General features: G+C 36.5%; 4 protein-coding genes across 4 annotated transcripts; 2 read left to right on the top strand and 2 right to left on the bottom strand.

Annotated features, from left to right (window-relative positions):
• Positions 1–562: 562 nt before the first annotated feature.
• Positions 563–1,967, bottom strand: LOC18597307 (major pollen allergen Ole e 10-like). The gene is made up of 3 exons (XM_007026250.3): positions 1,790–1,967; positions 1,441–1,692; positions 563–800 (listed from the first exon to the last, which is right to left on the bottom strand). The coding sequence occupies exons 1-3, from the start codon at positions 1,911–1,913 to the stop codon at positions 766–768; spliced, it is 411 nt and encodes a 136-aa protein (XP_007026312.1). The 5' UTR covers positions 1,914–1,967; the 3' UTR covers positions 563–765.
• An 832-nt stretch (positions 1,968–2,799) lies between these two features.
• Positions 2,800–3,483, bottom strand: LOC18597306 (uncharacterized). The gene has a single exon (XM_007026249.3). It carries the CDS (start codon positions 3,370–3,372, stop codon positions 2,968–2,970), a length of 405 nt encoding a protein of 134 aa, XP_007026311.3. The 5' UTR covers positions 3,373–3,483; the 3' UTR covers positions 2,800–2,967.
• A 2,307-nt stretch (positions 3,484–5,790) lies between these two features.
• LOC108662467 (uncharacterized) lies at positions 5,791–6,846 on the top strand. The gene is made up of 2 exons (XM_088807683.1): positions 5,791–6,087; positions 6,178–6,846. Exons 1-2 carry the CDS (start codon positions 5,791–5,793, stop codon positions 6,844–6,846), a joined length of 966 nt encoding a protein of 321 aa, XP_088663809.1.
• A 4,218-nt stretch (positions 6,847–11,064) lies between these two features.
• On the top strand, positions 11,065–11,871 carry LOC18597305 (NADH-ubiquinone oxidoreductase). Its single transcript, XM_007026248.3, has 2 exons — positions 11,065–11,317; positions 11,496–11,871. The coding sequence occupies exons 1-2, from the start codon at positions 11,164–11,166 to the stop codon at positions 11,657–11,659; spliced, it is 318 nt and encodes a 105-aa protein (XP_007026310.1). The 5' UTR covers positions 11,065–11,163; the 3' UTR covers positions 11,660–11,871.
• Positions 11,872–12,851: the final 980 nt, after the last annotated feature.

Genomic DNA, 12,851 nt, shown 5'->3' with positions numbered 1-12,851 from the left:
TCTTTTCTTATTGTCTTTATTTGCTTGCCAGAACTAATTGCAAAGTTGGCTTGAAAACCAAGTTGAATTCCAGTGGAGGTGGGGTTGGACTTTCGAAGAAGATAGTGATAACATCGGCCATACTTTGTCCAACCATATGAAATACGTGAGCAATGCAAAAGCACTGCATTTTTATCTTTCATATATACATCTGGGGTCTGGCCATGTGAAATATACAAGGTGATGAAAGAGACTGTGAAGAAATTGAAAAAGTATGTATCAACATTCGTTGGATGGGGATACTTTCAGGATCTTTTGGTTTGTGAGCAACACGATACTAAATCTATCTCTTCAATCTTCTATAAATGCGTATGATATTAAATCTTTTGTCTTTTTCGTTGAAAATTGAAATGACACTGCTCAAGAAGCTTAGCCTCCATATCCAGGAAATCTCCAGGATGGATGGTTGTTGGTTGATGATAACAGAGACCAAGGAGATCAGGAGAGCATGGTATTCAGTTAAGATAAGTTGGGGCGGAAAGAAAGCACTACCATGGTGCTTGGAAGTTGAAATCTCTCAAGGTGAGAGGAAGTCCAAAACCAGATTTCATATTGAATGGTGGAACACACACCAGGAAAGAAAATTACAAGTCTGAAACAGGAGAGGAAAGGGTAAAAAGTAAAAGAAAAACTAGTATTTTATGTTATGTTTCTGCTGAAAATTGTAAGAGATCACGCGTAAATTTCCAACAGAAACAAGTGTATTGCAAAGACTTTGGCCTCCACCTAGGGAACAGATACAAATTTGCATGAATGGTGGCCTGTCAACAAAGAAAGAAATCGGAATAGTCAGTAGCAGCTAGAATAGAGTTGCTGAAACGGGCAATTAACAGCCAAACCCTCCCACGCAGCCACATCATATAAAGTTGAGCACTAGTCGTAATTACTACAACTTCTCTGTTTTTTATTTTTTCTTGAGGTTTAGGCATGTAACACTAGCTAAAGCATAAGCTAAAGAATTGTCTTCTTGCCTGGTATGAATGAGCTGGCATTTAGAGCAATCAGCAGCTGAACAAACGATATAATGCACCAAACTACTCCACTCCCATGAACAAATCTCAGACTTTGTAATTTCCTTAACAGCCATTAAAGAATCACTTTCAATTACCAAGTTCTTAAAACCCTTTATGCAGGCCATCTCCAAAAATTTCTAAGTCTAAAGGATGAGAAAAATTATAGGATGATCAAGCAGAATTGCAGCTTAGGGATGTGAGTGTAATCTAGTACTGACATGTATCCTTTTTGGTACATAGAAATCTAGTACTAATGTAATTAGTTAAGTATAGGAAAAGCCAATAGATATAAATCATGTGGTAAAAGTAGCATGAGAGTTTAAGTAGAAATCTCGATTCGAATTAAATCTAAAAGAAAGAAAAAAAAGTGATAGGATTATGATCTTACTTGGGTCAAGATCTGTGATCATGGCAGCAGAATTGAAGTAGCAAGTTGCTCCTTTGTTCTTGAACTTCTGATAGTAGTTGTTGAAGGCATAAGAGGCATGGTCCCTTATAGTGTTTGGAAGATAACAAGGTTGGTTCACTTGTATCTTACTGCAATCGGCACCTCCCTTCCCACAAGCCCAATCAAGGGCCTTCTGCAACTCATCGTCAGGAGTTTGCTCATCAGCTATGCACCATTCCCTGAATTGAGCATCTAGCATGACCCAAAAATTTATAGACCTAAATTAATTTTACTTGATCACGATCAACAACCATGGAAAGATCAGTAAAGTCACTAACTATGGCACTACCTGTCTTCTGTAAAATTAAAGAAACAAAGCAAAGAGCAAGCAGAGTCCAATGTAAGGCAGACGGCATTGTGGCTGATTCAGGGGGAGTTGCAGACGTGTGTATCCAAGACAGAAGGTTGGGCATTTGCCGTACCACCAGTAGCTAGCTAATGGCTATAGATGAAGTAGCTTTGAGAAGGAATTCTTTGCTTTTGTCAAAGTAGAGGTTCCTCTCTTTTTATGTTCCTTCCATCTTACGATTAAGAATACAATCTTTGTTTTGGAATGGTCAAACTACCTGGATTGTTCCCAATCTGGGAACTTTCATGACAACGCAAAAATGGACCAGAACTGTTTAAACTTTTTTGGTTAGGATTTCCCATTACTTTGACACTCGGTTCAGAGTAGAGTTTATGTGTTTAAGCTTTAACTTGTAAGGGACATATCAAATAATTTGAGCATCAAACTGTCCCTATTCTGAAGCAAACTCATAGAGAAAAAGCGTTAGATCTTCCTTTTGTAATTCCCAACAGTTCGTTTCAATCAAAGCGTGAGTGGCACGTCAGGTGGCATACATGTTTATAGTATCCCCAAATTCTACAATATCGAGTTCTTGATGAAAAATGGCAATAATCAACAGAAATCCCCTTCACATGATTCACATGCACGCATGGTGATGACTGCAGATAGCTCAAGATGAATGCAGAATAGCTATCTTCTGCAGTCCATGGAGCCCGCATCTAGACCGCAACACGGCATTTGGATTTGCTGTGTATAAAATCATTACCGTTTTGTTAAAATTTAAATCTTAGTACCATGTAGGTATATTTGGATTTAACCATCTAGACAATTGGTAGAGTAATAATTCTGATCAACTCCAGTCTCTAGGCTTGTTCTAAATTAAGAAAAGTACTGTTTCACGCATCCGAAAATTGGCCAACGGGAAAAAAATCACAGAAACATGGCACTTGCTCTTGGCTTTTTCGCCTTTTGACAGTGATAAGAAATGACCAAGAGTAGCACGTATATGAGGCCAAAAAGCTGGAATATCAGCTAATTATATATAGCTAGCTTCATATTATCATATAGCACAAACAGGAAGGTAAATTAATTATATTCGATGGATGATATCCATCACTACAATAATATCACTAACTCTTTCACTATTACAGCACCAAACGAAGTATGGGTTAATTTGTTTACAGGTGAAGGGAGGTATCCACATCATCACAATCCGAATCATCGAATTTGTTCTGAGAGACATGCATAGAATCAGGTATCTTTGAGGCTGTGGGCAATAAACTCTCAAAAAGTGGGGCCTCCGTGGACTGAGAATCAGTACCAGAACACCTGTGTTGTGAACCAGACCAGATGGAGAAAGGTACTTGAGGAGGTGGTGACCTTGGTGGCAAGAAGTGAAAGAACAACCTTGATGGCTCATAAGGCAAGGTGGGGTTGCATTGTTTAGGCTCAGCGTGCTTTCTTAGTAGTTCCCTCTCTTCTCTCATCTCCTTCATTCTCTGCAACTGCCTGAACCTCTCCTGCAGTAGAGCAATGGATGATTGAAAAACAATGGTAGGATCATTAATGCTTTCCCTACCCATTTGAGAAGATATGATCTTTTGCTCTTAATTAGCTATAGCGAGCAATGTCTACTGATGCAAGAAAGGCGGTGTAGGTGAAGTACTCTAAGGAACGCTTGAAAGGGTTTATGTGTATTTATAGGGTGTTGGCATGGTTACCATGGTATGCTTGAATTAGTTGAAGGCATTTAGTTGTCCGATAAAATTCTAAATGATTTAAAAAAGGGAATAGAATCGGCAGCTAAGCGGCAAAGGTCCAAAAAGAAAAGGTTGTGTGGCCAATCTAAGGGAGTACTTTGGTTAGTGTATGTGGGAGAAGAGGCAAAAGCAAGGCTAAAGGAGAAAAAGTGTGGGGAGAAGAGTCCAAAAGAACGTTGAAACTAGCACATGGAAGGGTTTGTTTGGAGGAATAATAGATTGGGGAATGCTCTATCAGCTCGCCCCCAAAGCCTGTTTATAGCTTCGGGGATGATGGGGTTTTGCAAAGGATATGAATTTTAAAATCTCCATTTTCCACTTCCAAAACTTCGCTCTTTGAGACCATCATTCTTAGCTAACTGTTTAGGGTAAGAGAAGGCACAGAGGTGGGGGCGGTGTGAGGGTTAAAAGACAAGGTTCAGAATAGGGAATAATCTTAGGAGCTCATAATGTTTTGATTGTACAATAATGTATGACAAAGACAGACATACAAACATTCTCTCTCTCTCAAGATATGTTTTGTCTTGAAGTTTTTGGAAGGGAATGGCATGCTCAGATGAAAGCTGCAGATGCCAACAGTGTTGGGATTGGATGCTTCTACTATGCAGCAGAAGCACCCCCCTCTCTCCATTATTTATTTTGTATTAGTTTGCAACTTCGAAGTTTGGAAGAGTGGCTTGAAAAGAAATATGGGGCCATAGACAAGGCGTGCTGCTGATATTCCTATTATATCCATTTCGCACTAAAGGTTAATTTATATCATAAAATAATTTCACCTACTAAGTGGCTACATGTAGCTAGCCTTGTCCATGTTGATGACATCCCGCAGCTCACACACCTAGCAATGAAGCACAAGCGTCTGGAAATATGTCTGAACTCTAAATAAAACTAGATAGAATCAGCAGCAATATATAAGTTAAGGCTTTAAGTTTAACAACCTATGCTTGGAATTTCAGGAATTGGAGTGGGAAAAAGCGCTGACCAATTACCAGCCCCTCCAGAATGAATGATAGAGCAGATTCTCACTACTACATGATGGCAACTCCATAACATGCAGATCTGGACCTTCTTTTTAGGATACCAGCATGGACTCAATCCTGAATCATTGGTAACTAGCGAGGGATGGACTCAATAACATGGAAGTAACTCATTATTTCATCATTGGCTGGATTCTGATATAATTGGCTGAATTTGTGTGGAATATTGCTAGAATCTGCCCGTTTGGACCAACCATGAATGGTTACTTTCACTAGAAATTCTCAATGGCAAAAAGGGCAAGAAACCATGGCTCTATGCTTCTATTCGTTTCTGCCCTCTTTCTGATAATGGTGAATCAGAGGAAACTTGCTACTTCAGTTTAGGGAAAATAACTTCATGAAAATGAATGTTAAGTGGCTTATAATTCGTATGAACCAAACAATCAATGAATTGAACTCTATGCCTTCAAAGACATGTAAACCATGGATGAGCTGAACAGATCATGCTTGATTTTCCCTTGAAAACTAAATCTAACCTTAACCGGAAATCAAATCTATAGACATTAACTTCCTCCTCATGGACCATGCATGTACTGCGTTTATTCCAAAATTTGTACGGTAGCTGCAATATTCTTGGCCAAGCAGTGCAATTTCATGAGGCTAGTGAAGAGTATAAATTTATTAATTTATTGTAAATAATTTGTTTTACAGTTCTTTTACGTTTTTAGCCTTATGTGTTGTTTAGAATTACAAACTCTACCAGCACTATAAATAGTTGGCTTCTGACTATTTCATTTTATGAGAATATGCAGAATATTTTTTTCCCATTTTCTGTTCTTTGATTCTTTGATTCTATGAAATTGCAAGTTCTTCACATGGTATCAGAGCTCTGATCCGGGGTTCCTGAACTATTTTTTCTTTGATTTCTTGTAGGCCTATTCATATTTCTCCTTGTATTATAGTAACAGTGCTTATCTCAAGGATTGCGATCGGGTTTTGTTATCGATTCAGCCATTGGGAGCATCGATCCTTTGTCGCATTTTCTGGCATATTATTTGGGGCTTTGTGTGTGAATCGGTTTATCAAATCAATCGTTCCAGATTCTTGATCTAATCTTTCTTGTTTCTTGCAGATTTGTTTGGGAATCGACTGTTGTTAGGGTTTGGTTCTTTTTGCTCAGATCTGTATTTCTTGAGGCTTTTTTTAATGATTTTTTTTGTATTTTGATTTTTGTGAGAAAAATATCTTCTTGATGTGAATTGCTATGGCCGAGTCAGCACATGGGATTTCTCTTTTGGACGATCCACACTCGGCTTATTTTGTGCATCACTCAGATCATCACGATTTAATCTCGATTACTCCGAAGCTTACTTCAACGAATTACTCAGCATGGAATAGGTCATTTTATCTTGCTTTGTCCATTCGCAATAAGCTAGGGTTTATTGATGGTACGATTCCTCAACTCTTAGTTACTGACAAATTGTATATGCCGTGGATAAGATGCAATAATTTGATTGTTGCCTGGTTGCTTGAATCTTTAACACTATCAATTGCTTCCACTGTTTTCTATATGAGTAATGCGGCTTAAATATGGGAAAACCTAAAATGAAGGTTTTCATTGCCAGATTATGTTAGAATTTGTAATCTGCAGCACACACTTAATGGCATTGCTCAAGAAATTATATCAGTTGATCTGTATTTTACTGAGTTGAATTTTGTTTGGGAAGAGTTGCGTAGCTTTCGCCCTCTACCTAAGTGTACTTGTGGAGGTTTTCAGGAATTTGTTGATCAGATGGCTAAGGATAATATCTTTCGATTCTTAAATGGATTGAATGATAGTTTTTCTACTATAAGATCACAGATTATAATGATGAAGCCTTTTCCATCTTTGGATGAGGCATATAATCTTGTTTTAAGAGAAGAAAATAAGAGGAATTTTCATGTCACGGTTCAGCCATTAAGTGAGACTGCTGCTATATCAGTAGTTGCTGGTGAAAAATCAAAAGGAAAATCTAATTTTTTATGCTCAAATTGTGGAAAGAATGGTCACTTAAAGGAGAAGTGTTATCGACTGATTGGATTTCCTGTAGATTATAAGTTCAATAAGAACAAATCTAATGGCAATAATAAAAGAAGTCAATCTTATTCTGCCAACAATGTGATTTCTGTAACCAAGTCTAATGAAGCTGGAGATGAGGGTATCAATGGTTCGATGTCTCAAATTGGCCTTTCTAAGGATCAAATTCATAAGCTGCTGTCTCTCATCAATGAACAACCATCAATCAATCAATATGATACTCCTACAACATCCAGTCAGTAGAGTAAAACTGCTTTGGTAAATTCAACCGTGGCAGGTAAGTCTTTCAATCATGCTTATCATTCCTTTAATGATTTCTGTTCATATTCTTTTGTAAATAGTATTGTTGCTTCAATGTGTTCATTTCTGAATAGTGATGCCTAGATACTTGATACTAGTGCTACTGATCATATAGCTTATAATCTTAAAAATTTTACTGCATATAGGAAAGTTCATGATGTTTTTGTTCAATTGTCAAACAAAATAAATGTTTTGGTATCCCATATGGGCACTACAAAATTAGGAGATTTGATTTTAGAGAATGTTTTGTGTGTACCAAGTTTTAAATTCAACCTAATTTCTATTAACAAGTTAGCAAAGTGTCAGAAACAACATTTGTTTTTTACTGATTCGTACTACATTATATATGATCTAGTTTCCTAGAAAGTGACTGGGGGTGCTAGAGTGAGAGATGGCTTATATCTCTTACAAAAGGAGTTGGATGCACAACTAGTTGCACAGTTTCAAAAAGACAAAAATGTAATTTTTCACTTTGTTAATTCTTGTAATAGTTTGTCTACTGTTTTTGATTTGTGGCACTTTAGATTAGGGCACATTCCACTTAAGAAAATAAAACAGATTCATCAACATTTCCTTGATGTTTCATGTACAGAAAATTTTTTCTGTGATGTTTGTCCACTTGCTAAACAGAAAAGGCTTCCTTTTCCAATTCATGTACCTTCTGTTACATTTGCTTTTGAACTAATAAATGTTGATATTTGGGGACCATATGAAGTTTCTACAATTTCAGAGCATAAGTTTTTTCTTACCATTGTTGATGAATACACTAGGTTTACATGGATTTTTTTAATGAAGTACAAGTCAGAAGTTTCTATGATTTTGCCTACATTTTATAATCTGATTTTGAATCAATTTAATGTTTCAATCAAACAAATAAAGTCAAATAATGGTTCAGAATTTAATCTTACTGATTTTTTTAGCTCTAAGGGAATTGTGCACCAACTTTCTTATATTGAGACCCCCCCCAACAAAACGGTATTGTTGAAAGAAAGCATCAGCATCTTTTAGTTGTGGCTAGATCACTTTTATTTCAAGCTAATCTTCCTTTAAAATTTTGGGGTGATGCAAGTTTGGTTGCTACTCATATAATAAATAGGGTGCCCACACCAAGTTTACATGATCAAACTCCATTTGAAAAGCTTTTTCATAAACCACATTCATATTCACATCTTAAAGTATTTGGTTCTTTATGTTTTGCATCGACTTTATCACACAACAGAAAGAAGTTTGAACTTAGGGCTAAAAAATGTATTTTTTTTTGGATATCTAGTAGGTATTAAAGGTTACAAGCTTTATGACCTAGTTACACATAGTATCTTTGTTTCTATAAATGTTATATTTCATGAATCAATATTTCCTTTTCAGCGACATCAATCAACCTCACGTTCTGTTTATGATTTGTCTTCTTCTCATGATGCTTCTTTACCTACCCATCCTTTAATTGTTTCATATGCACATTTTGTTGATATTCCTTCTCCGTCAATATCTGACAATAATTCTGTTCCTATTGCTGATAATTCTTTTGATTCTGTTGTTGATACTTCTGCTTCTATTTCAATATGGATTTGCCTGATTTAAATGCTAATCTACCTGAGTTGAGTGAACCTATAGTTCTACTTGCTGAAGAACCACATTCACATAATTCACCATCCAATATTAGAAAAAGTACTAGACAAAGACACCCACCAAAATACCTTGAGGCTTATCATTGTACCTTTCCTATATAGGCCAATTTTGTTACCAAATATCCCATCACCAAATATTTGTCTAGTAATCAACTCTCACCTGATCATAAAGTTTTTATAGTAGCCTTGTCTCATATACCTGAACCCACATGTTATCATCAAGCTGTAAAACATGTTCAATGGAGGGAGGCTATGCAAACTGAATTAGATGCTTTGGAGGCGAATGAGACATGGACAGTGGTACCTTTACCTCCTAATTCTCATGTTATTGGCTGTAAATGGGTCTACAAGGTCAAGCTAAATGCTGACAGTTCTGTTGAGAGATATAAAGCCCGATTAGTAGCCAAGGGTTATAATCAAAGGGCAGGCTTTGATTATCAAGAGACATTTAGTCCTGTGGTGAAACATACCACTGTTCAGCTGTTTTTAGCGCTGGCAGCCATTAAAGGTTGGTTTTTTACTTAGCTTGATATTAATAATGCTTTCTTGAATGTGGATTTGAATGAAACTGTTTTCATGGAGCTGCCACAAGGGTATTGTTTTAAGGGGGAGTGTCTTACCGGTGGTAAGATGGTGTGCAAGTTGAATAAGTCGTTGTATGGACTCAAACAAGCATCACGACAGTGGAATTCAAAATTTACCACTTGTTTACTAGCTTATGGTTTTCAGCAATCCAAAGTTGACTATTTTTTGTTTACCAAGACCACTCAAACAGGGGAATTCATTGCATTGTTGGTTTATGTGGATGCTATTGTGATTGGCAATACTTCAATGGATCTTACTAATGATGTTAAGGGCCATTTGAGTTCTAATTTCAAGCTTAAGGACTTAGGGAAACTGAAGTATTTTCTTGGCTTAGAAGTGGGAAGGTCTAGCAAGGGAATTTTTCTTTGTCAAAGAAAGTATACTCTGGACATCTTAACAGAATATGGTTTATTGGGATCTAAACCAGTGTCTACACCGATTAAATATCATCATAAATTGACAAAGGCCACAGATGAAGAACAATTGAAAGATAGTACTATGTATAGACAGTTGGTTGGAAGACTCTTGTACCTTACTTTTACAAAACCAGATATTTCATATGCTGTTCACATAGTCTCTCAGTATATGGACAAGCCAAGTGAGGTTCATTTACAAGCAGCTTTCAGAGTAATACGATATCTTAAAGCAACTCCTGGTCAAGGCATTTTATTTTCTAGTGATTATGATTTATGCTTACAAGCATATAGTGATAGTGATTGGGCTGGTTGCTCAGATACTAGAAGATCAGTTACTGGTTTTGGTATACTGTTGGGAAACTCATTGATAAGTTGGAAAGCTAAAAAGCAGAGTGTGGTAGCAAAGAGTTCTACTGAAGCTGAATATAGAGCAATTGCAGCAACTTGTTGTGAAGTGATTTGGTTGCGGCATTTACTTATGGACTTCAATATTGAACATTCATGTGCAGTGAAATTATTTTGTGACAATCAATCGGCTTTTCATATTTGTCGGAATCCTATATTTCATGAGCTCACAAAACATATTGAGATGGATTGTCATTTCATTCGAGAGAAGGTAGCTGCAGGTCAAATTGATCCATCTTACATTCCGACCAAGTCCCAACTTGCAGATCTTTTCACCAAAGCTTTACAACCTGGACCATTGCATTCTCTCTTGCATAAGATGAGTATTATTAACATACATAATACTCATCTTGAGGGGGAGTGAAGAGTATAAATTTATTTATTTATTGTAAATAATTTGTTTTACAGTTCTTTTACGTTTTTAGCCTTATGCGTTGTTTAGAATTACAAACTCTACTAGCACTATAAATAGCTGGCTTCTGACTATTTCATTTTATGAGAATATGCAGAATTTTTTTTCCCATTTTCTGTTCTTTGATTCTTTGATTATATTAAATTGCAAGTTCTTCACAACTAAAGAACTCAGTAATTAGAAAAGTAAGCCCCTTACGGCCTTACCAATTTCCTTTCTTGTCAAGTATTTATTGCAAAGCTGCATTGAGTTTTCTTGACACTTGGGGAACAAGAAGAATTCTAATTGTAATTGAGTAGAATAAGACGACATGAAGGAAGCTTATCTAAGACTTCTTTTTTTTCAAAAGGAAGTTCAATATTAGAAACTGATACACTGTCATTAACCAAAACATGACATGCAACAGGCAAATTGTCCATAGTCTTGTATAATTTCAATTGGTTTGGTTAATCGTCACAACTTCTTCATCGATTCATAGCATTCCTACTTCAACCATTTCAGCTTTCTTCTCATATATTCTCTTCACAACTTACAACAGCAATCTAAGGTGAGCAGCATGTCTCTAAATTAAAATGGCAGCAACATGTTGGAATAAGGAGTTTAGGCCTAAATGCAAGAGATGAGCCCACCCCAAAGCAATCCGAAACATAGTGTTTTAAGAAGCCCAAACCTTATGGCCCAACAAAAGAAGCACCTTTTCCTCCGACCGGGGGGGGGTTCTGTTTTCCCATTTTGTCTTGGCTAGAGAGTCATCGAACTTTAGCAACAACAACCAGAGCAACAGCGCCTGCAAGAGGGGAAGAAAGAAAGATCAAAGATGAACACAGACATAACAGCTTCGGCAAAACCAGAGTACCCAGTTATAGATCGAAACCCTCCTTTTACCAAAGTCGTTGGCAATTTCAACACCCTCGATTACCTCCGTTTCGTTACTCTCACTGGCGTTTCTGTCACCGTTGGATACCTCTCTGGTAACACTACGTTTATCTACATACCATAATAACAAAAGTTTTGTAATTTCTAACATTGAAATGCAATTGGGTCTATTCCCAGAATATAATTTCTTTTGTACATTTGATTGAAATGGAAATACGTTATGAGTTTAAAGTTTAAACCCTTTTCTGGTCCTTTTGGTATTCGTTGGTGCAGGGATAAAACCGGGATTAAAAGGGCCATCAATGGTGACAGGAGGGCTGATAGGGCTTATGGGAGGGTTTATGTATGCCTACCAGAACTCAGCGGGTCGACTCATGGGATTTTTCCCTAATGAGGGTGAGGTTGCTCGTTACCAGAAACGTGGATTCAAAAACTAGCTTTCTTTCTTTCCCTTTCAGTCCCTATTTTTGTTATAAACCTTTATGTCAAAGACATTTTGGCTGATAAATGATTGTCAATAATCAGATTGCTTTAGCTGATTTCGTGTTGCTGATTTCAAGGCTTTTGTCTTACTGCTGTATTTTTAAAGGCTTTAAAAAGCAACTTAAAATCCAAATGAAATGGAGTGTTATCCCAATGTTTGTTAGAAGGCACCGACCTTGTTTTTATTCTTTTTGTGTTGTTTTGGTGAATGCAATTCGTTTGAATGAACTTCAGTTTATTATGACTGCATTCATGTTTGGGGTGCAATTGATCAGTACAAAACTGATATTCTGTCTACAGCATAAATAAGACATACATTCAAGTAATCATTTCTGTGTTTTTCTTGACAAGTTAATTTAAATTGCAAATATTTTAGTTGATAGTGCAAGTGTTTGGAAGAAGACATAAAACTTAATCTTTCATCCAAATTCTGTGATATTAGTTTCATTCTATGATGCTATTCTCAAAGTTAAAATCAGCTTTGTAAAGTGTGTTATACACTACTATAGCTTGTAAGCATATAACCCATAGTTCTTTGAATATTAGTTTCTTTTCGGAGGGCTTGAAAAAGACAATTTTCACTTCTTAGGCCAAAAGATTGAGACTTTTCAACTTGTGTCTCCTTGCTGATATTGTAGTCTCTAGGATGTTGGGCGATCTGTTTTGATGTTTATGTCTAAAAACATTCAAAGTGGTAAATATTCATTATCATGCATAGAAATGTTTTAAATAGGTTCTTTTGAACTGGACTGATACAATCATTGGCTCTTTGTTATGAATTTGGAGTATTGAGAAATTGAACTTCGGCCATCTCTTTGGGTCATGCCACATCAATAGAGGAGCCTCTTTTCCCTGGTTTAAGATTTTGCAAAACTTGGGTCTTGAGGGTTTAAGAGGCCAGGATTTTCGCTGCTTGGCAAAGCGCATAGTTTCAACAGTTATTGTAGTTCTATTTTGCCTATGCATTGCATTTTGTTTAAAAACACAAATAAGAACAGATTTGACAAAAATAAATGGTCATTGATGCTGAGAAACATCTCAATCCTCTATTCAGGCTTCTGGCTCCCTATGTAGGACATCTTGTTATACTTAATTATCCTGATATGAATTAAATAGATTGTGTATGATGATGAACTAAACTTTAGG

Source organism: Theobroma cacao, chromosome 6 (assembly GCF_053813885.1).
Source record: "Theobroma cacao isolate CCN51 chromosome 6, ASM5381388v1, whole genome shotgun sequence".
NCBI classification, from domain to species: Eukaryota; Viridiplantae; Streptophyta; class Magnoliopsida; order Malvales; family Malvaceae; genus Theobroma; species Theobroma cacao.
Note: the sequence above shows the minus strand (reverse complement) of the source record. Positions and strands in the feature narration are given on the sequence as shown.

What these genes read in the sequence shown, in the direction of transcription:
- LOC18597307 (XM_007026250.3), bottom strand. Translation starts at nt 1,913, where the DNA reads ATGCCCAACCTTCTGTCTTGGATACACACGTCTGCAACTCCCCCTGAA. An exon ending in TTTAATTTTACAGAAGACAG is followed by an intron (nt 1,693 to 1,789) that starts GTAGTGCCATAG and finishes GGGTCATGCTAG; the next exon opens with ATGCTCAATTCAGGGAATGG. An exon ending in GATCACAGATCTTGACCCAA is followed by an intron (nt 801 to 1,440) that starts GTAAGATCATAA and finishes CTTTGTTGACAG; the next exon opens with GCCACCATTCATGCAAATTT.
- LOC18597306 (XM_007026249.3), bottom strand. Translation starts at nt 3,372, where the DNA reads ATGGGTAGGGAAAGCATTAATGATCCTACCATTGTTTTTCAATCATCC.
- LOC108662467 (XM_088807683.1), top strand. Translation starts at nt 5,791, where the DNA reads ATGGCCGAGTCAGCACATGGGATTTCTCTTTTGGACGATCCACACTCG. An exon ending in CACTATCAATTGCTTCCACT is followed by an intron (nt 6,088 to 6,177) that starts GTTTTCTATATG and finishes TGTAATCTGCAG; the next exon opens with CACACACTTAATGGCATTGC.
- LOC18597305 (XM_007026248.3), top strand. Translation starts at nt 11,164, where the DNA reads ATGAACACAGACATAACAGCTTCGGCAAAACCAGAGTACCCAGTTATA. An exon ending in CACCGTTGGATACCTCTCTG is followed by an intron (nt 11,318 to 11,495) that starts GTAACACTACGT and finishes TCGTTGGTGCAG; the next exon opens with GGATAAAACCGGGATTAAAA.